At 42.4% G+C, this 24,255-nt stretch overlaps 1 protein-coding gene across 1 annotated transcript in view; it reads left to right on the top strand.

Moving 5' to 3' along the window:
- The window catches only part of LOC138480605 (ATP-binding cassette sub-family A member 13-like), a 158,020-nt gene that overhangs the window by 36,856 nt on the left and 96,909 nt on the right, over positions 1–24,255 (top strand). Inside the window, exons 2-3 of the mRNA XM_069612309.1 lie at positions 4,921–5,084; positions 7,830–7,960. Coding sequence (XP_069468410.1) covers positions 4,921–5,084; positions 7,830–7,960 — 295 coding nt within the window. The remainder of the gene's footprint in view (positions 1–4,920; positions 5,085–7,829; positions 7,961–24,255) is intronic.

Genomic DNA, 24,255 nt, shown 5'->3' with positions numbered 1-24,255 from the left:
ACTATGTTACCGCTGTTGCAGAAACCCTCTGCAGACCCAAATGTCCCAGCAAACTACTGGCAAGTTTCTTCTTCCCCACAAACATCCTTGAGCGGGTGGTCATCAACCGGATCACTAAGTAAATTGACCATAATGGTCTTAGGTATCCACTTAAATCTGAATTCTATAGAAACTCCACCAAGACTGCACTCAAGCATGTCTCCAATTTTCTCTCTCATCCTCACCACTCCAAACTCTCTTCTACTCATCCCTTTTGGACCTTTATGCTGCTTTTGACACTGTCTACCGGGCCTCTCTCCTTATCACTCACCAGGACCTTGTGTTTTGCAAATCTGCTTTTCCCTGGATCAATGCCTACCCGGAGTGTCACTCCTTTAAAACCTCTTGGAACTTACAAACCTCTGATCACACCCCTCTCCCCTTTGGCACCACCAAGGGTCTGTCCTGGGATCTCTGCTCTTCAGTCTCTATCTCTGCCCTGGGAAGACTACTTGTCTCATCCTTTGAATTTCACTATCATATTTTTGCTTATGACACTCCTATTTTTCTAATTTCCTGACTTCGCTGTAGCCATCTCTGAGTGGATTACGAACTGTCTCACTGCAGTTTGCCACTGGATGGCTCTCTGATGCCTCATGCTGAACTCTTCAAAAATGGATGTCATCTTTATCCCAGCTTCTAATGCCATCCCGCCCCCTCTCCCATTTCCTTCTCGCCTGACCTTCTTGCTCCCTCACCCAAGATTCCCAATCTTAGAGTACTCTTTTATAGCAATCTACAACTGCAACAATTCATCACTACCACTACCTTTTGTGCTTGTATTACAACTCATCCACATTTGGAAAATGTGTCCTTTTCTTAATAACCACTCTACAAAAACTCTTATCTGCACTCTCGTACTCACAAAACTTGACTACTGCTCAAGCCTACTCCTTGGCATTCCTATCTACTCTTTCCTCAGCATAGACAACTTTGCACCTGGACTCTCTACAGCCTACCCGGATCCTCCACCACTTCCACTTACTGACAGCTTGCTGGTTTGCTTCCTATGCGCAACCAATCACTTCAAGTTCCTTCTCGTGGCCTACAAATCTATCAATGGTCTGTCCCCTCAGTACCTATCTGATTGTATCTGAGTTTACTCAAGATCTCATTCCCCCGTTACTCCTTTTCACTCAACCTCACCATTCCATACACTCCCTGTGCCTGCTCCCTTCTGCTTCATATACGTGCTAAAGAGGGACCTCCTATTGTCTTTCCCCCATCCTCCCTACCTGACCTTACCACTGCCTCCTGTGACGCTTAATAATATCTTGTATATTTTAATAATGCTCCTTTAGTTTGAACCACTTACTCCCTTCTGGTAGTGTACCTTTGTAAGTCATCTGTTTTCTTAAACTTCATTTCTTTGTTTGTCCTGGTATGTCCCACTTTTTTATACCCACATCTTTGTACTATTTTACAGGCACCTTTGTGGCAATGCCTCTGCCATTTGCAAATGTGTTATTTAAGTCGTTTCTGTTTGAAATGGACATCCCTGATCTTCAAATAAATACAAATATAAATGCAAATACATGCCGGCATATATTGTGGGCACCAACAGGAAAGTTCTTTACAGTGGCAACGCTGGGATATATTTTACAAGCAGCATGTAAATGTGTTTATGGTACCATACTGGTAAATATTCTGGACACAGTCACCAGGAATGTGATCAAAAGTGGGATGTATGCATATATTGTGGACAGTGTCAGGATAGTATTTTACAGGGATAATACTGATGTATATTGGGGCCCAATTAGCATGAACATATTTTACAGGGCCACGCTGGCAAATATTATGGACACCAAGATCTTGAACATGTGCTTTTCTTTTCAGTTCTTACATAAACTGTCGGCATCATCATAATGGTGTTTAACATTGGCATTTATTTTGTACACCATGTAAAAGTCTTTAAGGTGGTCGTGTGGGAAAATACTTGAGACATTGGCATCATGAACATGTGCTTTACCGTGACACCACTGGCATATTGTTGACTCCATGAAGGAAATATTTTACATTTGCAATACATATACATACACATATTGAAGCACTTGTGGAAAAGTACTTTACAGAACCCTGACGGCAAATGATATGGAAACCAGCCTTCTGAACTTGTAATTTACAATGGCAGTGCTGCTACATATTGTGGAGACTATCATTAAAATGTTTCAGTGTGTCTGCTGCACGTAGGCATCATGGACATTTTGTACACAGTTAGTTGTCTGGCATCGATCAACTGACATCATGTATAACTACAGATCCAATTGTAAATTGCATGGCTTTTTACTAATAAGTTGTTATAAAAAATGTGCGTTATAAAATGAACTATTTAAGCCCATGATTTTTTTTAAAATGTATTGGAGTTAGAACACACCTTCAACCCTCATGTTGGTTCTGACTCAATTGCTACGCTAGGTCACTCGTGCTAATTTGGAGTAATATGAACACACCCCATGAAAAAAGGACTGTCCGCCACTGACATTTTGTTCATAAAGTAGGTGTCCCCTCAGGATACCTCCCCTCCATGGCATCAAAAGTTGCTTCTGTCACGGGATTCTGCATCCGGTCTTTACATTTCGTTAATTACCTAAGAGCTCTAACTGGTCACTTGGTTGGGAGATTCCCAAAAATCAAGAAGATCCATTTTAAGCAAACTTTTTCTTACCATACATCAACCATGTTGATTTGGAGGCCACATCTGATCCATAGAGCACATAGGGGGTGATTTTCCAAGTGTCCGGAAAAGCCAGGTGTAACACGTGTATGCCTGGTTTTCTTTTAACACTCCATTGTGCTTTCAATGTATTTTTGGACAGGCAGAGCATGGAGCCTGGACATAAATCACCATTTGCGCCTGCCGTAAGAACACGCATTAACACCAGCATCTGATTTGTATGCCTGCATTGATGCTGAGGATTCCTCTCGACTCCACCAGATTTTAGCACTTGTTAAATGCTGTCAGATTCCATAACAGGCCATCTTAAATGCCTCCGATAGGCATTTAAGATTTCACTATGAATATTAGGGAAGTGTTTTCGTGGTGGTGTTCTTTTGCCTTGCTTAGGATACTTTTCCATGGGGATATGTAATTGCCTCCGAGCAAGTTTGATGAAGAGTAATGCTCTACATTTCCCTTCAGCTCAAAGTCAATATCTGTATTCATATACACACACATCTGGCACTGAAACACTGCATCGTGTCCGCACTATCTCATCCACATAAAAATGGGAAGGGCTGCTTGGATTAATCAATACACCCGGATACCAAGTTATCATTACAGACTCCGGAAGCCACCGTACACAATTGATAGGACACATTCCGCGGGAGCAGCTCGCCCCGGTTCTGGAATCGTGCCAGCACCCACCAAATGGGACTGCGTGCATATTCAGCAGACTGCTTCTGCACCATACACAGGTGGCGCATCATACTGTAACTAATGTGCAGCCACTCAAGTGATCCTGAGGGTTGAGACGGAATAGTACAATAATACAGTACAGAATCCAGTTTGTTTACCAGAGAGAAGTCACTGCAGATATTTTAACAGCACAGCAGGTTTTTTGCACATTTGTGCGGCAAAATGCCGGGGTGGGTTTGGGCGAGGCAATACGGTATGGGGAGTGGACTAGTGGTGGGAGGGGAGATGGAGGGGTTCTCGCCCGCACTTTGCAGAAAAGAAATCAACAAAAGTATTTCAGTACATAATACCACAGCGAACAAATGTGCAGTAAAAATACATAAAGCCAAATTGTGCAATCAAACTAGAGATCAAAGGAAGCCATGATTGCATTCAGCATTTCCTTCTTAAGGGGGGACAGGTCGAGAACAAATGTTTGTGAGTAAGGAATTTCTGTCCGATTACTTGATCCAATCATTATGACAGGAACCCACCAACACCCTTCAGCAATTAACCTGCTCAATATCTGCTAGATTTGAGTAGTTTTACTCAAGGTTTGAGGCATTACGACCTATAGCCATATATGTTTGAGTTTTCGTAAAATACATTGTGGTGAAGTAGAGGGAAAGGCACAGCAAACCTATAGGACAAAGGCAGCTCTACATAGCCTGTCCATGTTCAGTGCTCTTATTCAATACATATCTATAACAAGTAATACCCATCTTCTAAGAAGAGCTCATTCACATAACAAAGCAAAAGAGGAAACCAGGTTCACTGTTTCGGAATCAGGCCTGCGCGGAGATTTACACATACTCAACACTCGTGTCAGGAACTACAAGAATGCGCATTGAGTCAAAGAATAAGTGAAACAGTTTTCAAGGATTATGCAAGAAGGTGGCCAAAGGTATTCCCGTTTAAGCCAGGACTTTTGCTTTCAACGCATACTAAAAAGGTTTCGATGCGCTTCTTTGTAATTCCCGGAGAGTGTAATGGCTCAAGCACTTCAGTCTTCGTTTACTGCAGTAACAAATGATGAGTTTTTGTGAGCAATAATTAAAAGTAGTAATCAAAAGGAATTGCTTGGTAGGACATTTTGTGTAGTTTCAGACCTAGTTACTAGTTGGAGAGGACTTGCATTCCACACTTTTGATCGTTGCTTGTGTGGTCAATTGGAAAAGTTAAGGTGATGAGTGACCAACCAGTATTCACCTGATCCAAATTGGACAGCAATGCCTAATCCTGGATCCAAAAAGAAAATGTACTTGATGAGTTGGACTACCTTTTATTTCAAGTCAAAGACACATTGTTGTCCTCTCATCTGTATCTTGGGTTTATTTGAAATTTATGTGCATCGTGTTTGCATATGGAGGTTTTCGATGTAGTTAGGTGATGTAGCAATGTGTCAGAAAATGGATAGTGAAGAAATTTAAGGTTGCGGACACCTGCATTTTATGACACTGTTTGGTGATGTGATCTCCTCCTGACAGATATTTCTTCAGTGCAATAACAGTGGGATGATGGAATCGATGATCCGGGAGTTTGAACAGAGCTTATTGCATTACTCAGGAAAAGGTTTGGGTGGAAATGCACCTACTGCCAGACATAGCATCGTTCAATTTCCCGACGGACGTTCCGAAGAGACTCAAGATGTGTAAGTTGCAATTTTCATTTGTACTGTTTACAAATAAACTTATGAATCATTTTTAGACAATTTGATTATTTTTTCATGGAAATCTGTCCAGAGTTGGTGCAAATTTCAGGAAAGCAGCTTCCATACATTTTGTATTTATTTTAATAATAAACCACATAAAGTGTGAAACTCAGCACCAACATGCAGCAGAGCACTATACATTACTTTGAATTTAGGAGCTTTCTAAAGGACAATTCCAAGTACAGTATTTTGGTAGTGTTATGAAGCAGATCACACCATGGATGGGTTAAATAGCACTAGGGAGAGGGATAAAACTGCACCTTAAATTATTGATATTGCATTTAGTTGAGTTGTTCCACACCTCTTAGTTTCGGTTCTTGAGAAAATCACATATCTATTCCAGAGTCATGCAAGCAATACCCATAAGAGCTCTGTAGGCAGGTGAGAAGAATCTTGTCCTTCAAATTGTTTTTGCAGCCCAAAGGTCAAAGAGATCTTAGGTCCATGATTGGTTGTCATTGTAGGTGCTCGAGCTCGTGTTCAGATTCTGGTGAGGACTGATTTGGTTCCTCTTGATGACCTGACAACCATGCTGCCGATTGTGCTGCAAGTTATTGTATTCTAAAAATTCTGAAGTTGCAGAAGGTATTCCATTCCAATTATCCAGTACATCCCCGGGGAAGTTGGAGACCTTAATACTGACTGCAGCATTTCTCACCTGCTTTGAATCTACTGAAGTACAAGATGAGAAGGAGGCATGGTATTAATATAAGTGGAAAGGAGTGCTCTTTGGGATGTTGGCCACTGATTTTATAATATTCATGATTTGGATAATAACAAATCCTGGAGGTTCTTATGGTGGTGGTTGGATTCAGTAGCTGTGTTCTTAGTGATTTGTAGGTCTTTTATTTCCTGGTGTATTTTAAACAATGTTGATGTAGGATCGGAGGCACCTGGATCTTTATTTACACAAATTTTTTCTTTGCCCATAAAACAACTTCACCTTTCCCTTCCATATGGATCTTGCAATCCAACGTATCTAGTTGGGAGTTGGATTTTCTACATATTCACTTAAGGTTACAACTTTTGCATTTCAAGGCTGACAGGACTGGTTAGCCATGTGCTGCTTGTATTGTATCTAATTTACTCATTCTCACATGTATGTGGGTGATCCTGTATCAGACTGTCAAGATATTATTGTACAGTGTTTTAAGTAACTGATCAGGATTGGGTCTACTAAGAGCGTATGCTTCTATTAATTGGAAACGGTCTCCAAAGACTCATGGTGTAGCACTTTTAAAGGATTTGCTGCCTTAGGCACTTGGAGATCATCATATTCTGCTGGTTGCTGTTGGTTCTCTATGTCCCGATGAGCTCCGATAAGAATGTGATCAGACCAAGACAGTTGCTGCATTTTCACAACATTCACACTTACATAATCTGTGATGATGAGGTAATCGGGCATTTTTTGTGAATAGATGTGCGAATAAACTGCTCAAATACCAGATGAAACATACCATTTTTTCCACTAGTTCTTTTGCTTGCTTGCTGTTAGTAATGTATAGATTGAAGTCTCCTATTATGACATTTCTCTCGGGAATGTGTTTCAAGATCCTGGGATAAATCTAGAAGTTCTTAAAATAATATAGGACTAAATCCCTTTAGACCTGAGTTGTGAGGTTGTCTTTTGAACTTCTGACTTGAGAGGGTTGAGGGGGTTTGAACGACCTTTGCGTTTCTGTTCCCTGTTAGTACAGCGAGCGAGTGAGTGAAGTGCAGATGACCTGAGATTTGTGTCTGCATCATAGAGGTTTGGTTGTAGTATCCTTGTTTCTGTATCTCGTAGTGGATTTAGTGTACTAGTACATTTGATGTAGAGTGGGGATGACTGTAAAAATGGAGGCATGTGTTGTTCCAGAATTTTGGTCATGTGGGTAAGTGCAGTGGTTGAAAGACAAGCAATTCTTTTTTTCTTTTAGTTCATAAATGTGACTGAATTGCTGTTTGAAGTCCTTCAAATTCCCCTCATTGCTTTGAACTATGATAGTACTACCCGATTCAAAAAGATATGATACATGGTGTTGGTAATCTGTGAGCTTGATGCTCCTGGGCACATATTTCGTTTAAGAAATTCTGAGCTGTTGGTATGTTTCCCTAAACTTGTCTGTTTCTTTGGTGTGGAACAGGGGGTTATTTGTCTTGCTATTTTCCCAGTTTTGCTATTGTAGATTGAAATCTGCATTCAGGTTTCAGGGTTTTTGCAAAGGAGCATATTTTGAGTTCCTTTTTTGCATTTTGTTTACGTTGATAGATATGGGCAAAGGATGTCCATACATATGAACTAGTAATTGCAGTGGATGGTCAACAATGCACTGAGAAGCTTTGTATTGTGGTGAATTTTACATGACACTGCATTTATGGAGTGGGGTAGGGTTAGTTGGGAGGGGGATGGACGTTCTCACCCCAGATCACTACATAACAGATTAGGTGGTATAGTGGAACCTAAGAAACTCGGCACTTTTTAATTGCTGTTAAAATATTCCTGAATGAGTGACAAGTAGGCTGGCGTAATGTGTGAGGTAAATCCCTCTAAAATGGCTGCCAGGTCTTATAAGTATGTGATGGATTTACAAAGCCTCAAATAATTAATCCAGCATCCAAAAGGCTGATTTCTGATTGGAAATGAATTTCTAGATTGAGCACTGATTTCCACCAGAGTGAAAAGTTATCGCTTTTTCCAAACAGGTTGCTCCTTCAGATGTCGAGAATACAGACGATGCTGCAGAGCCTCCCTGAATGGCCATTTATAGAGAGACTTCTCCAGACTGAAAGAGCCATAAGGAACGCAACCTTCCAGAAGTTACTTTTCGACAAAGGTACAGCAGCACTTAATGATTAAAATTGCTTAAGTCGCTCCTTCTGTTATGTGAAAAATGAGTGAGTAGGGTTTCTTGTAAATAGTCAATAGCGGCTATGGCTCATGCCAAGGGTGAGAAGTGGAGGGCATTGCATATGTATCCTTTGGGCAGCAATGCCATCAGATAAAGGCATTGGTATGAGGGTGATGCATCGTGAGAATAATGGAGCACAAAGGACTCTGCAACACTTCACCAGGGGTACTGCTGTGACACAGAGATCAGTGTTGCCAAACCATTTAGCAGTTTCCCTGGGGCAGCTACTGACAAGTACTGAACACCAAGCACATTCTGATTATGAAAAGATGAGTCATGTCACTTCACCTTGCTTCTCTCATATATATTTCCCAAAAACCTGGCATTTCTCACTTAGGTGACTAGGCTTCTAAATGTATCTTAATTTAAAGCTTTGTATATCAATGAGTGGGCAGCGTGTATGCTGATGCTTCACTCTCAAGTAATGGCGCAACGGAATGGGCTGTAAGCCAATAAAATGTAACTAAAGTACGTAAGGGAGAGGATCACAGTTGTGAGATTGTGGGCTGATTGTCATAAACAAGTCCGGAACTGGGGCTGGGCCTGAACTCATAAGGACGTGCAAAGGGAGACACAATGAGGGTCACAGCTGCCAGCAGGGGATACAATGGCCAGCTCTAGTTGGAGAGCGAAGGCTTGAAGGAGCAGCAGGATTTGGAGAACTTTTTAAACGCACAGAAAGTTCTTTATCCTCTTTATGTTCTGTGTGCGTTTACTCCACATGCTGGGGCATTGGGGGGGCGGGTGATAATCTTCCCTCTCAGTAGATATTCTTTGGTTTGGCCCCAGAAATTAGCCCCACTGTTGGTTACCTCAGGTTGCTTGATGGATTGTATGATGGGATGAGGTGGTGCATGTACTTGGGTCCAGATACCCAGAAGGCTCTCTGTATGTGGCATATTTAAGTCAACTCTTTGTTAATTTGGGAACCACTGTAGACATTTTAGTGCCAGGTTAACATGTGCATATTTCTTTAGTCCGATGAGAAACCGAGCCTCCCTGTTCCGAATTGGTTGTTGTCAATTCATAGAATTTGCGAGTAAGCTATGTACAGGCTATGCAAGTAAACCAAGCACTAGAGAATGAGAGCTCTCATTTGCAGGGGTGGTGGTTTCCTCTGGTTAAGGAGTTGATGATGGTCAGATATTTTTTTGCGTCACTTTGAAGGTCGGAGATAAGGTTTGAAGTGAAGATGATGGATATGTTCTTAGCATTCTCTGTTTGATAACGGCCGTGGACCCCTGAATAAAAACCCAAGGAAAGAGATGCTTGGCTGGTGGTGTTCCGCATAGGAGGATTTCAGTTTTGCCTCTTGGCTGTTGGGTTATGATTAAAGGGGTGCGGTTTCAACTTTCAAGTCAAAAAGGACTCTGGGTGTCATCAGCATGTAGTTGAAAGGGTGTCATAAAATATTCTATGAGTGATGCTAGTGGCCTCATGGGCCTGATGAAAGGCCTACGAGATAGGCCAAATACTTTTTGAGCCCCCAAATATCAGTTGACCGGGTCTGATGTGAAAGGGACCAGAGATATGTCAGTTCAGAAAGGCTATCCATTTCAAAATGCTTTGTTATCAAAGTGTTTCAGTATCTCCTGAATAATGTTGACCAGTTTCAGAACAGTCACGAACAGGGTACAATGCTCTGTGTGGCACACATTTTCTATTTGTGTTGACATGTAGGATGTTTCCCTTGTGAATAACTTGATGCCAATATCACATCACATTAATTGTACACATTTATTTTGTGTGATTTTTTTTTTTTAAACACCACTTGGACAGTATGTTAAGCATATGTCATGTTGTGCAGTGCGGCAACATGAACTGAAACCAATCTTTTGAATTATCAAGCATCTGATATATATGAGGATAGGGAAAGCCTTAGGATTTCAATTACAGTAGCTTTGTAATTCTGGGATATACATTCGGAAAAGGTGAGCCAGTCAAAGTCTGAGTAAAGCAAGGATAAATAGCTAAGTGTGCACAACATGACTGGATAGAATTATGACATGGCTCTTGTTGGTGATTAGATGTTTTATCAGCCATTGGCGATTAGGTTGGTAGGTTTGACCAAGGTTGGCTAAACATTTAAATTGCATAATTTTGAAGTTCACATATCACTCCCCTTGCTCCTAAGGGTGAAAGCACTCTAACAGAATCGTTGTATGTATTGCATTTAATTGTATTTGATGTTTTCTCATGGAATAGGTCTGGCTACCAGAGGGGCGATGGACCATTTAACATAGCACAGATGATAGGATGAGACCCCACAACGTACTCTTTTACAATGTACACAGGTCAGGGCCAGAATTTAGGAGAGCATGGGTTGTTAGCAAAAGGGGTTCTTTTTGTATCAATGCAAATGGTAGAGCAGAGGAGTTTTATTTGTTTTCTAATTGCATGTAGATGGGAGCAAATCTTGGATGGGAAAAGGTTTGTTTATTTTATTTATATAGCGCTCCAGACCCAGAGGTAAGAGGGCGCTTAGGTAAACGGCTACAGGATACATTTTATACAATTTACAAGTTATACATTTTATACAGTTTATATGTTATATGCACATTTAAGGTACAAAGCAGTATCATCGACACACATGAGAGATATAGAGAGTGAGTGTTAGTTTGTATTCAGTAACCATGTAATGACATGTTTTCTGAATGATTGAAAGGTAGAGATAGATTTGATGTTCAGTGGTAAAGTGTTCCAAAGTTGGGAGGCAAGAACCGTGAAGCTGGTTCTTCCAGCTCTTTTTAGGGTGAATCTGGGCACCATTAGGCATAAGGTGTTAGTGGATCTTGTGGTTCTAGCAGCAGATTTCAGGGTGAATGTGTTAGTGAGATAAGGAGGGGCTTGGTGGTTCAAGGGTTTGTATGTGAGACAGATAGTTTTTTGGTCGATTTTCTTTTTTTGTTGTTGTACGCAGAGCCATTTGCATGATTATCTTATGGTAGAGATGTGCTCTCGCCTGGGAATGTTTAATGCTGATCGTAGAGCGTTATTTTGGAATACCTGCAGTTTGATTATGGATTGGTTTGCAGCTAGGTATAGACTGTTACAGTAGTCCAATTTGGACTGTATAAGAGCCCTGGCCAGTATGAGGCAGCTATTAGAGGACAAGAAAGGTCTATAGGCCCTGATCAGCTTAGCTGTGTAGGCAGTGGCTGAGGCAGTCATATTGATTTGTTTAGAGAGGTTGGTGTTGGCCTCAAGATAGAAACCAAGGGTTTTTACACTTCTAACAAGGGGAGTGTTATTTCCATCGATGATGATGCTGTTGTAATTGGGGCTAAGTTTCAGCAGGTTGTTGGGTGAGCCGAAAAGGAGGAGTTCAGTTTTCTCATCATTCAGGCAGAGGCCATGTATGGCCATCCATGCCTGAATGATGGTGAAGATTTTGTTGATCTGGGTAATGTCAGCATTGTAGTTACCAGATAGGGTAAGGAGTATCTGGGTGTCATCTGCATAATTGGTGCAGGTGACACCCAGATGGTCCAGTTTGACGAAGAGTGGCTTTGTAAATATATTGTACACAGTGGGCGAAACACAGGATCGTTGTGGGACACCACATGTGATGGGGATAGGGTCAGCTGCCACTGCAGGTGAGATGACCCTCATGGTTCTATTAGCGAGGAAGGATTGTATACACATGACATCAGAGGAGGAGAAGTGAGCTGCTGATGATAGGTGGTTGCAGAGGATTTTGTGATCAACCAAGTCGAAGGCTGCTGAAAGGTCTAAAAGAAGTAGGATGGCAGCATTGCCTTTATCTTTAAGTTCAATAATCTGGCTTTTGAGGTCGACAAGGGCCGTTTCTGTTCCATGTTGAGGTCTAAAGCCAGATTGACGAATTCCTAGTAGTTGATTTGTCTCTAGATAATCTTGAATTTGCAGATAAGCAACTCGATCTAGGATTTTTCGCAGGAATGGGACCGTGGTGATGGGTCTGTAGTTAGTGGGTATAGCCGGGTCTAATGTTTGTTTTTTTAGAAGTGGGAGAACCCATGATTGTTTCCGATTGCTAGGGACTGAGTTGGTGGATAATGATAGATTTATTAGTTTAGTGATGAAGGGTGATAGATCTCTGGCTGCATCTTTTATAATCTGGGCCGGGCAACTGTCCCCTTTACAGTTGGATGGTTTCAGAGAGGCTATTATTTTTTGTACTTCAGGTATAGTTACCTTATTGAATGTGAAGCCTAAGTTAGTATCGATGGGAGGTGTGTGGAATCATAAAAAATACAATATTACGGCTGTTACACCAAGCAAAGGAAAATACACCGACACGGGCTTGTAAAGATTCCCAGAATCTTTATTACAAAACTGAACAGTATTCAACAACGTACAGAAATAGCTATTTGGCCGTCAGTACATCAAAGATACCACCAGCAGGGGTCAATGTGAGCAGTGAACAGAATTTCCTAGCTGAACATCGACGCATTTATACAATTTGTAAAATGATGTCCAGCCCTCTTACAGGTTAATTATACACTGGGCTAGGGTCAGGCCAGGTTCACTTTCCTAATTTACATATCTCGTGCATGCTGTTTACTTTTGAATATATTTACTAACACACTTTAATTTAACATTTACACTCTTTACATGATGTTTTAATACAGACCAAACAAATGTTTCTCATATTATATTTGGATAGCATTACTGTTCTTGTATACTTGTAGTTTAACATTGCTAATTCAAGTAATCCCTGCTCCCGAGGTCAACAAAGGACAAGGTCTACATGACCCTAACATGTAGCCTAAAGGCAGGTTAGACATTAACTATCCTACAGAGGTTGGGGATGTTAAGGCAAGAACAAGGGCACACGAGACGGCCATTTTAGATTACAGGGTGACTTTGTACAAAAACCCCAAAATGGCGGTTCTAACCTAAAATGGAGGCTTGATTCAAGAGGGGGGCTTACATCAATTTCTAAGGTCAAGACCTTGCCGTAGAGTTATTCGCATACAATTTTAAGCAACTTGGCGTAGGCCAATATACATACAAATCGTTATAACAGGGGGCATAATTTAATATCCGGTTTGACAAACCCTCCTTTTGGCATATGCCAAGCGTTAACACTACTTCTGATCTGCTTGCAAGTAACTCCATACGTCATCGTCCATACACCCCGAATCATTGTCGGACATATCTATTGCCATTAGATCTGACACCAGAGTTTCTTTCAACACATACTCTTTGGAAACCTTCTTTGGGGCGTATATTTTATGCCCTAATACACTTGTTGCTTGCGCGCAACATCCCCCTAATACTGAGCATATACCGGGGAGACACTGTATACAACAGCAGAGAAACAGAAAACTTCCCAAGATAATCAGCAGGGCCGAGAACAACTTCCATCCCCATGACCGTAGGAGGTCCCAAAACCATGTACCAAGTTCCCAGTTTCCCTCAGGAAAATGTACTTCTGAACTAAGAACATGTAGATTTTGGATAGCCCTAAAGATCGTCGGAGAGGAGTCTGGTACATAAACGCAGCAAGCTCACCCCACTAATTTACATACTCCTCCTCGCTCTGCCAGGATGACATCTAATGCCATCCGGTTCTGAAGAGCCACTAATCTTATCGCTCTCTGTTCTAACGTCATATTATAGATTGTCAGTGGTCCGGTTGATGGTTCTCTCCAAAACTATCGCTAGTCCCCTGATATTTTCTGAATTCGTAATTTGCCCAAAAAATGGCACAAAGGATTTCATAATATCTCCTAGAGTTTGGGCTGGAGTGTCCCCTTTTACATCTCGTCGTGGACGAGTCTTTGAAATTTCTACAGTACTGGCAATAAATACCCCAGGTAATAGAATCCCTAAATAACAGGTTCCTTGCCAAACCCTGGGCAACCATGGAAATGCCACATCACCGCAAACAGAATAGACAGGTTCGCCTACGTACCGAGGTCTGTTTTCACTAGTCAAATTTGCAATGTTGCCGCACTTTCTAAAATTGACTGTGTGCCATTCCTCTGTATGCAGAAGGATACTGAATCGGGGCTATGATTAACAGAATAAAATGGAGGCGTGGCATCCTTATTGCCTATAGGAGCCATTTTGAAAGCGATTAAAGACTGAAAGGGACGAGACCATCTATCAGAGGGCCTAACAGAAGCAACGTTTGGCTTACTTCTATTTGCAAAAAGCGAGCATCCCAGGGGCATCAAAACATTATTTTCAAAACTATTTAAATTTGTACAGTTCCCTGAGATGCTGTCATTCCATCGACCAAAAAATAGTGCTCTAAGAGAAGCGTAACAGGCAGTTGTCAAAGGTAATGGATAAATATAACAACATAGCCCCTTATCCCCATGTTGCGGTAGATGTGTACAGATCCAGAAATTGGTCTGATTAAAAATTGCATGAGTGGCATTCATTATTAACAAAAGGGTATTATTCTGATAGTTCCGTCTATGCAAAGAATCCCTAGGCGACAAGGTATGCAATTGCACAGAAGGAGTGGGAATAACAGATACATTTAAAATAGGTAAAAAGTCATCTAACGGATATGCTTCTTCCAGATATATAACCCAAACCCAACAGTTACTAAAAATCCAGTAATTATCACGAAAAGCAACAATACACTTTGGGGGTCCCCTTACATGCTTGATCATTGTCTCTGCTAGTCACATATTTATCTAAAAGTTCGGTACGAGCGGTAGCGAGTGCAGGCATTGTAGTCTTCAATTGAAAAAAACACCAATTGTTTGTTTGCTGGCGACTCCAGTCGCTCGTCTTCTTAATGTCTTTCCCACAACCCTTGGCCGACAGAATCTTCCCGCACAGTCGGGCCAAAAGGCAAGCCCTCAAATGATTTTCTCAATCGCACAGTCAGACCTTGCTGTACGTTAACTTCCCTGGGCGCAAATTATATTTTGCAGTTTCTGGCGAGAACAAAGTGTCGTCACTTCCTCCTGGAAGTGGCGAATGGACGGAAATGGGATCAGAAAAGGATTGATCCGGAAGTTCCACTGTTGGGGAGTGCGGAGACAAGATGGCCGTTTTGTCCGGCCTTGCAGATTCTGAAGCGGTCTCCGATTCTCCCTTGTTGGTTGTTGCTGTTTCAGGCACGCTAGTTACAGCAGTGGGAAGGGATTCTGTGTCTTCTGTATCGTATGGCACGGGCTGTGGGATCCATTTGGTGTGCGTCGCATTGATCCAGTGTTTATGACGCGCTACCCGCACGGCAGTCTGGGTGACTAGCAGGACTTGGTAGGGACCCCTCCACCGAGGTGCAAGGCAAGACGACCTCTCAAAAACCTTCGTGAGTATCCAGTCCCCCGGTCGTAGACTGTGACCAGGACCCTCGTAGTGCACAGGTAATGCCTCTCGCACCTGGTGATAAATTGAATACAGATTTTTAGTCAACTGGTTACAGTAATCTGAAAGAAGCACATTTTCTATATCCCGTAATGAGCGACGTTTTGGCATACCCCAAATATTAGCAGGTCTTCCCATTACCACCTCAAAGGGAGAGAGCCCAGTCTTAGTTTGAGGGGTTGTTCTCATTGACAGTATCACGATCGGTAAGGCGTCCGGCCACTTTAGCTTGGTGCCAGCACACGTCTTAGCGAGTTTGTTCTTTATAATGCCGGTGTGCCTCTCCACTAATCCGGCACTTTGGGCCCATCATCATCCAATCTCCCTGCACCCTCGATCAATCTCTTAGTTTCCTCTATGGTAGCATCTGCTTGCATATCTTTTACAGCATCGATACTTTCACCCAAAGTGCAAACATTTACAATTTCTTTTACAGCATACATTTCTGAACTGAAATCAGTGGCAGTCTGTTTAGCTATCTGATCAGCGAAAGCATTCCCTTTTCCTACATCATCTGTAACCTTTTGATGTGGTGAACATTTTATGATAGCTAACTGAACAGGGAGTGCAAGTGCAGAAAGTAATCGCACTATTAAAGTGCCATGCTGGATTTTCGTTCCGTGCGAGGTCAAGAAACCTTGTTCTTTCCAAAGTCTACCGAAATTGTGGGCCACCCCAAAGGCATACTGACTATCAGTATATATGTTCACTGTAAGCCCTTCAGAAAGTTCACAAGCTCGAGTTAACGCTATAATTTCTGCGGCCTGCGCAGAGTTATGCATAATTCTTTTAGTTTCCACAACCGTGCTTAAAGTAGTAACAGCATAAGCAGCCGTGGATGTACTGTCTGGAAGTTTAAAACAAGAGCCATCACAAAATAGCTCTCCTTGTGGGCTATTCAAAGGCGTGTCTTTCAAATCGATTCTGCCTTTAGTCTCTTGTTCTGTCATATAAAGGCAATCGTGTGACGTATCGTCACCATCAACAGTATCTTGCGAGACAGGTAAAAGTTCAGCTGAATTTAATACACAACACCTCTGAATTTGAATGTGGGGGGCAAACAAGATTAGTTCATATCTTGTCAATCGTGCAGAAGTGAGGTGTTGTGTTTGAGTTGTATTCAATAGAATATCTACGGAGTGAGGTACCATTAGGGTTAACGCATGACCCAGGACCATTCCCTCACTCTGTTTTACAGATGCAGCAGCAACAGCGCGCAAACATCTTGGCAAAGCGCATGCTACAGGATCAAGGGCGGAGGAATAGTAGCCGCACGGCCTATTCTTCCCTCCATGTTCCTGTGTTAACACAGCCAAAGCACATCCATCACGTTCATGCACAAACAATACAAAGGTCGTGTCATAATTTGGAGTTCCTAAAACCGGCGCTGAACACAGTGAGGATTTGAGCAAATCAAATGCTGTCTGGTGTTCCAAAGTCCATGGCAATGGCAAAGAAATGCCCTTCTTTGTCAAAGCCAGCATTGGTTTAATCGTTAACGAAAAGTTAGGGATCCACAATCTACAATAAGAAGCCATACCTATCAAGGCCCTAACTTCCTTTTGCGTATTTGGGACAGACATGCCAGAAATGGTCTTTATTCGTTCAGGTGTCAACTGTCTTCCCTCCTTTGACAGGAGATAGCCTAAATAGGCGACCTCCTGACAACAATATTGGAACTTTTTAAGTGAAGCTTTGTGGCCATGTTTTGCTAGATGACAAAGCAACAACACAGTGCCTTCTTTACAGTCGCTCTCAGAATCAGCAGCCAAGAGGAGAGCATCTACATACTGCAATAATGTGCAAGTAGTAGGCAACTCAAGGGTATCAAGCTGCTCATTCAATGCCCTACTATAAATACTTGGACTCTCAGTGTACCCTTGTGGTGCACGAGTGAATGTAAACGAGCGTCCACCTAGGGTAAACGCAAACAAACACCTGCTATCCTTGTGTATTGGAATACTGAAAAACGCGTTTTTAAGTTCAACAACGCTAAAATGAGTGGCAGAAGCCGGAATCATGGTTAGTATCGTTGTAACATCAGGTACAATAGGAAATTGAGGAGCCATAATTTTGTTAATTGCACGTAAATCAATTATAAAACGAAAGGGAATCTGGCAAATGGGGCTGTTACATATGCTACCCGTAATCTCCTCAATTACTCCACGATGTACAAAATCAGAAACTATACATTTCAATGCCTGTTCTCCTTCAACTGAGATCTTATATTGCGGGATCCGAGGCAATTTTACTCCATGTTTCAAAATAATTTTAACAGGTTCAATTTGAAGAATGCCCACATCATTATCATCAATTGCCCATAAGCATTCTGGGACATTACTAAATTCTGGAGGTAAAGGTTGAGTCAAAAACTGAGAGGCGAGTGATTGCTGAGGTGAAATTGTTAGCCGAATTCCGTCCGGAGAACAATGTATTACTGCGTGCAATTCCTTCAACAAATTTAGCCCCAGCAAGTTCTCCCCACAGTTTGTGGTAAGTAGAAATGGACACTGTTCCGTGAAGGGACCCAGTGTTATTGGTACCGGCAAAGAGACCGGACAAACTACAGGTGTGCCTGAAAACCCTACGGAAACATTGGACTGCCCTGACAGGGGAATATTTGGAACCCGTGAATGATCAATGGAAAATTTCTGTGCTCCCGTATCTACTAAAAATAGATGCTTCCTATTTCCCACCGCCATCTCAACGTAGGGGCCTTTCTGATGAACGGGAATAGGTGTAGGTTCCAAATCCTGCTTCGGGCAACCCTAGCGGAACAGAATATTATCAAAAGGAAGCTCTTCAGAGAGATACGCGGCAGAAGGGTGATCAAAAATGTTTCTATTATCCACATTCGAAACTTGCTTATCTTGTGAAGGAGGTTGCTGTGATTCTGGTGTAAACTGACCTCTGTCAGGGCCTCCTGCACCTGGGCGACCTCTGGATCGTCTACCCATATTCCCAAATGACCTTTGCTGCAAGGTCGGACATTGTGCGCGCCAGTGGCCTTCCTGCCGGCAATATGCACACTGGTTAACGGTTACCGGAGCCAAGGGCGCACTTCCCTGTGGAATGTACTGACCTCTAAATTTATTACCCCCTCTAGGGTTTCTAACAATCTGCTGTAATTAAACTTTAGTTTTCAGGTCACCCTTTTTTTTCTCAAGTTTTTCCTTTTCAGTATTTACACGATTTTCATAGTACTGAGCCATATGCAGTACTTCTGATTGAGACTTCTCCTGCCAAGCGCTTTCAGAAGACATAATCTGTAACTGGATGTCAGGGAGCAATCCACGTATAAATTTGTCAACAAACAACCTTTTCCCTGACTCTGTACCTAAGTCTTGTCCACTGAAATCTGAGAATACCTGCTCGAACCGATTGAAGAAATCAGTAGCACCCTCAGACTTTCCTTGGACACAGGCAGTAAACTTGTCCCAAATGATTTTTTTTTCTGGAACCATATTTTTCAATTTTACAATAATTCTATCAGGCAAGGTTAATATCACTTGAGGTGGTCGTTCGCCAGTTGGTCTTTCTCTGTCTAGCCTAACCATGTTATCCCATGTATCTCCCAACCCAGGTATGTCATCTATAGTCCTAATCTACAAATCAACTTGCAGGAGTGCGGGAAATAATAGGTCAATATCACTTAAAGTGAATACCGACGACTGTAAGACCGACTCTATTTCTTTATAGAATCCGGTCGGATTCTTTCTTATATCGGGGGAAAAATTGCTTTATGGTGTTCACTTCCTGTCTTGAAAACGGGACGTGAACAAATTGTGAAACGTAATGTGCAGGAATTTCTCCGGCTACTATTCCTCGCCCAGCATTGGCCGCAATCTCAACTTTCGGGACAAATGTCGGAGGGACCTCTCTCATAGGCAACTGAGAAGTAGGCAGCTCTGAACGCTTACTAAGCAACAGAGCCAAATCAAGCGCTAAGGCAGTTGAAGAAGTATCAATCGGAAAGGCTCTCTTATAAACACTCAACAATTCTGCAGGACAACAAATCTTTCTTCTTACACACTCATTCTGTATGTGCTCAACCATCACCTGTATCACTTTCTTTTGCATTTCTAACGTATACTGAGTATATGTGTCATATACTTCATCTGGAGTTATCGACATATCCAAAATCCATCTTATCGCATCCTTTATACAATTTCGCGCTTCCTCTCCATTTAATTCACGGTGAGGAGAAAACCGTTTCTGTAAGTACATAATACCTAAACTACCACCAGCTGCTTCCTCATTCTGTAACTCTTCAAACTCGTTCCTATACTCAAAAATCCTCTCAACATGCTCATATACCTTCTCCGCAGTATCTCTGGACAACGCTAAGGCGTTCAAATCCTGTAACCCTTGTGGGAAATCTACATCATTTAGTCTATTCCACATTATGCTCAAATGAGCCCCTAATCCTTCGATAAAAACATTTTTCTCAGGAATATCTTTTAAATTTTCGAGTGTGGAAAAAACATCAGCTTGTTCACCCTTCTCCATACAATGTTTAGCCCAAGCAGTCAATTCACTCCTTTTGTCTGGGGACACAGTATTACGAGTCAGAACTCTTGGTCTTGCTCCCTGGTCTACTACAAGCGATGCAGAATCACTTGGAAGAGGAAGAGTAGGCACATTCTGAATAACAGTTGAAGGCAAGGGGGCAGGCAAAGGGGCGACGGCTGGAAGAACAACAGGGAGGACCGGAGGAACTATAGGAGGGGGAACTACAACAGGAAGGGGCAAAGCGCCAGGAGGAGGGACGTACGGAGGTGGAGCAGAGGCATCGGGCCTTCGTTCATGCAAAAGCTTATTAATCAATTCATCTGACGTATGAAAATCGTTTGAAGGGTAGATTTTCTGAATGCCTAATTGAAACGCCCTGTCCGTGTTCCTAACTGACTCCAATTGTTTATTTTGATCATATAACTGCCTTTTCGACACTTGTCATATGTCTACGCATGTTTCTCTCTACTCTTTTGTTGCTGCAAAGCTTCTGTTTTCCAACTGCAACGTGTCAAATGCTGCAGGTCTAGCCTTTTTCTTTACTAATACAGACTCTAAATATTCTATACGAGGGATTTCAAAACTACCATTGGTTGGCCACCGAAGTTCAGAATTATGTCTGGTTTGTCTGTGCCAAATGTCATTAAATGGTATACTACCAAAGCCTTTCGTACAGTACATAGTACATGCCGGCGACCCCTCCTGTGGTGCGGGACGGCTATCTTCCAAATATTGTCTGTCGCTGCAGAATAATGCCCTAGAGCAGGCAGACAATTTCCTAGGCATATCAAAGTTCTGGTGTTACCTGGTTAAATAATTGTGCTCGCGAGTACAATGCTCCAAATTCAAATTGTCTGGGTTAGATTAAGAATCGGGGCACGATTCACCTGACCAAAGGACTGGGAGGCCCGATCGGGTTACTAAGGACAATGCTAAGGACCCACATGTCTGGTGATTTTCGGCAAATGTACCCACCTCAAATATATGGACCCTCGTCAAGACGTCGTCTCGGGCTACAGCTCACCGTCCAGGGATCGGATCGTGCAGTTTCGTCGAGGAATTCACTTCTCGTCTAGAGTGGCCGTTTCTGTTGGCACCGTCCGATCCCGGTCCGATAGACGAGCCAACCTTCAACAAGACAAAGTCAATCTTGAGGGTCCCTATTCGGGCGCCATCTGTGGAATCAGAAAAAAATACAATATTACGGCTGTTACACCAAGCAAAGGAAAATACACCGACACAGGCTTGTAAAGATTCCCAGCATCTTTATTACAAAACTGAACAGTATTCAACAACGTACACAAATAGCTATTTGGCCGTCAGTACATCAAAGAGACCACCAGCAGGGTTCAATGTGAGCAGTGAATAGAATTTCCTAGCTGGACATCGACGCATTTATACAATTTGTAAAATGATGTCCAGCCCTCTTACAGGTTAAATATATACTGGGCTAGGGTCGTGCCAGGTTCACTTTCCTAATTTACATATCTCGTGCATGCAGTTTACTTTTGAATATATTTACTAACACACTTAATTATTCTTTAATTTAACATTTACACTCTTTACATGATGTTTTAATACAGACCAAACAAATGTTTCTCATATTATATTTGGATAGCATTACTGTTCTTGTATACTTGTAGTTTAACATTGCTAATTCAAGTAATCCCCTGCTCCCGAGGTCAACAAAGGACAAGGTCTATATGACCCTAACATGTAGCCTGAAGGCAGGTTGGACATTAACTATCCCACATGGGTTGGGGAGGTTAAGGCAAGAACAAGGGCACACGAGACGGCCATTTTAGATTACAGGGTGACTTTGTACAAAAACCCCAAAATGGCGGTTCTAACCTAAAATGGAGGCTTGATTCAAGATGGCGGCTTACATCAATTTCTAAGGTCAAGACCTTGCCGTAGAGAGTTATTCGTGTAATTTTAAGCAACTTGGCGTAGGCCAATATACATACAAATCGTTATAATAGGAGGCATAATTTAATATCCGGTTTGACAGGTGGTGTGCTTGGGCTGGTAGACTTGCTGCAGGTAAGTTGTTGTTTGAACTCTATTTTGGTTTGGAGGTCTGTGATTTTGTTGGCAAGGGCATTCTGGATGCTAGCGCACCAAGGTTTGTCCTTCGCGTAGGTATCTGTTGGAGGATTAGGGTTTCTAGTTCCTTTAGAATATTGAATAGTTCTCTAGTGCTGGATCCTGCCTGGTTTATCCTAACGTTGTAGGCTTCTTTCTTGGTATGTATTATCTCATTTTTGTATAAGGAAGTGATATTAGTGAGATTAGTTTTATTTTCAGTAGAGGGTGTCGATTTCCACAGTGTCTCTAGTTTAGCTTTTTTTTTCCTCAATAGTTTGATTTCAGGGGTGTACCAAGAGTTCAGGTGTGCTCTAGGTTTTCCTTTGCACATTTTCAGTGGGGCAATAGTGTCAATGGCTTTGGCCATGGAATCGTTATAGGTTTGACCAGTAGGTTCTGGTCGGCTGTGGCTGGACGTGCGTTGAGAGTGGGGAGTACCAAGGGTATTAAGGCTTCAACAGTAATGTTACGTTTATTCCTGGTAGGACAGGCTGGTACAATAGGGGATTTTTTCAGTACTGGGTTGTTGATATTGATATCTAGTGAGATGAGATGCTGATCTGTCCATGCGAGAGGTAGGGAAACCTTGCAGGTAATGCTACAATTGAGAACAGCTACCCAGTCGATAATTCTACCTTTCCGATGGGTAGGTTAAGAGCTGAGTTGTGTGAAGCCATGCTCAGCTAAAGCATTGGCTAAGGAGGAGGCTGGGGGGTCATTAGGGTCATTGTACCCGAGGTTGAAGTCTCCGAGGATGATAGTTTGTGCTGATGGTTTAGAATTCTCAGCTTTTCGAGAAGTAATGTCTTCTTCAAAGGATCCAGGATGACCTGGGGGCCCATATAGTAGGTGAATGGAGATCATACTTTTGGGAAAGTTTGCAGCTGGATTGTAAGATGTTCTCAAGATTTTAGTGGAGAGGAGGTGACTGATCCGAGATCTAGAGAGGATTTAAAGATTATAGCTACACCTCCTCCACGAGAATTAGGTCTGTCAGCTCTGAGGATGGGGTAGTTGTCAGGAATAGCTAGGGTTAAATAGGGTCCTGCTGCCTCATGTAGCCAAGTTTCAGTTATGACATTTAGTAGAGCACCTTTTAGGGGGAGTGGTTTGGGATTGTTAGAGGCTGTGCTCTTTTTGTTGGTCTTGGTGTGGGGTAAGGCTAATGTGTTGCTATTCATATGGGGGAGTTTGGTGCCTAGTCTAATACGGTCTGTGAGGTTAGGGTTGACGGTGAGTGTGTTTCCTAGGTAATTAGTTGTTACAAGCTTAGTTATGGGTTTGGGGTAGTTGGGACTGGCACCAACAGCCAGGCATGGAAGACTGGGTCTAGGCTGGTGACACAAAGTTCTGTCAGTAATAAGGTTGGCTAGAGTGTCGACTGGGTGGTCACTATCGCTGGTAGTGTGGCTTTGGTAGTAGCAAGGTGGAAAGGGTGATATGGTAAGCAGGAACGGTGTAGGGCAGGGGATGGGGTAGTGTCTCAGGCATGCAAGTTTGGCTAGGCCATTATTGAATGCTGTGTAGTTTCCACTGCAAGGTACACTATCTTGCATGACACAAAACGGGAACATGATGAGGGTAAACCAGGTGAGCATGGTAGGGAGCTGTTGGGGTACAGTTGGGGTGCTTAGCTTATAATTTAGGCTGGGGTGCACACAAATAGGCAGATTCGACATTGGCTAAAGTGCACACAAATGGGCAGATTCGACATTTGGCTAAGGTGCACACAAATAGGCAGATTCGACATTGGCTAAAGCGCACACAAATGGGCAGATTCGACATTGGCTAAAGTGCACACAAATAGGCAGATTCGACATTGGCTAAAGCGCACACAAATGGGCAGATTCGACATTGGCTAAAGTGCACATAAATAGGCAGATTCGACATTGGCTAAGGTGCACACAAATAGGCAGATTCGACATTAGCTAAGGTGCACACAAATGGGCAGATTCGACATTAGCTAAGGTGCACACAAATAGGCAGATTCGACATTGGCTAAGGTGCACACAAATAGCCAGAATCAACATTAGCTAAGGTGCACACAAATGGGCAGATTCGACATTGGCTAAGGTGCACACAAATAGCCAGAATCAACATTAGCTAAGGTGCACACAAATGGGCAGATTCGACATTAGCTAAGGTGCACACAAATAGGCAGATTCGACATTGGCTAAGGTGCACACAAATAGCCAGAATCAACATTAGCTAAGGTGCACACAAATGGGCAGATTCGACATTAGCTAAGGTGCACACAAATGGGCAGATTCGACATTGGCTAAGGGTGCACAACAATAGGA

The sequence above is a fragment of the Ambystoma mexicanum genome, chromosome 5p (assembly GCF_040938575.1).
Source record: "Ambystoma mexicanum isolate Mex_15411 chromosome 5p, UKY_AmexF1_1, whole genome shotgun sequence".
Taxonomy (NCBI): domain Eukaryota; kingdom Metazoa; phylum Chordata; class Amphibia; order Caudata; family Ambystomatidae; genus Ambystoma; species Ambystoma mexicanum.
The sequence above is the reverse complement of the archived record's forward strand: the minus strand, read 5'-3'. Positions and strand labels throughout refer to the sequence as shown.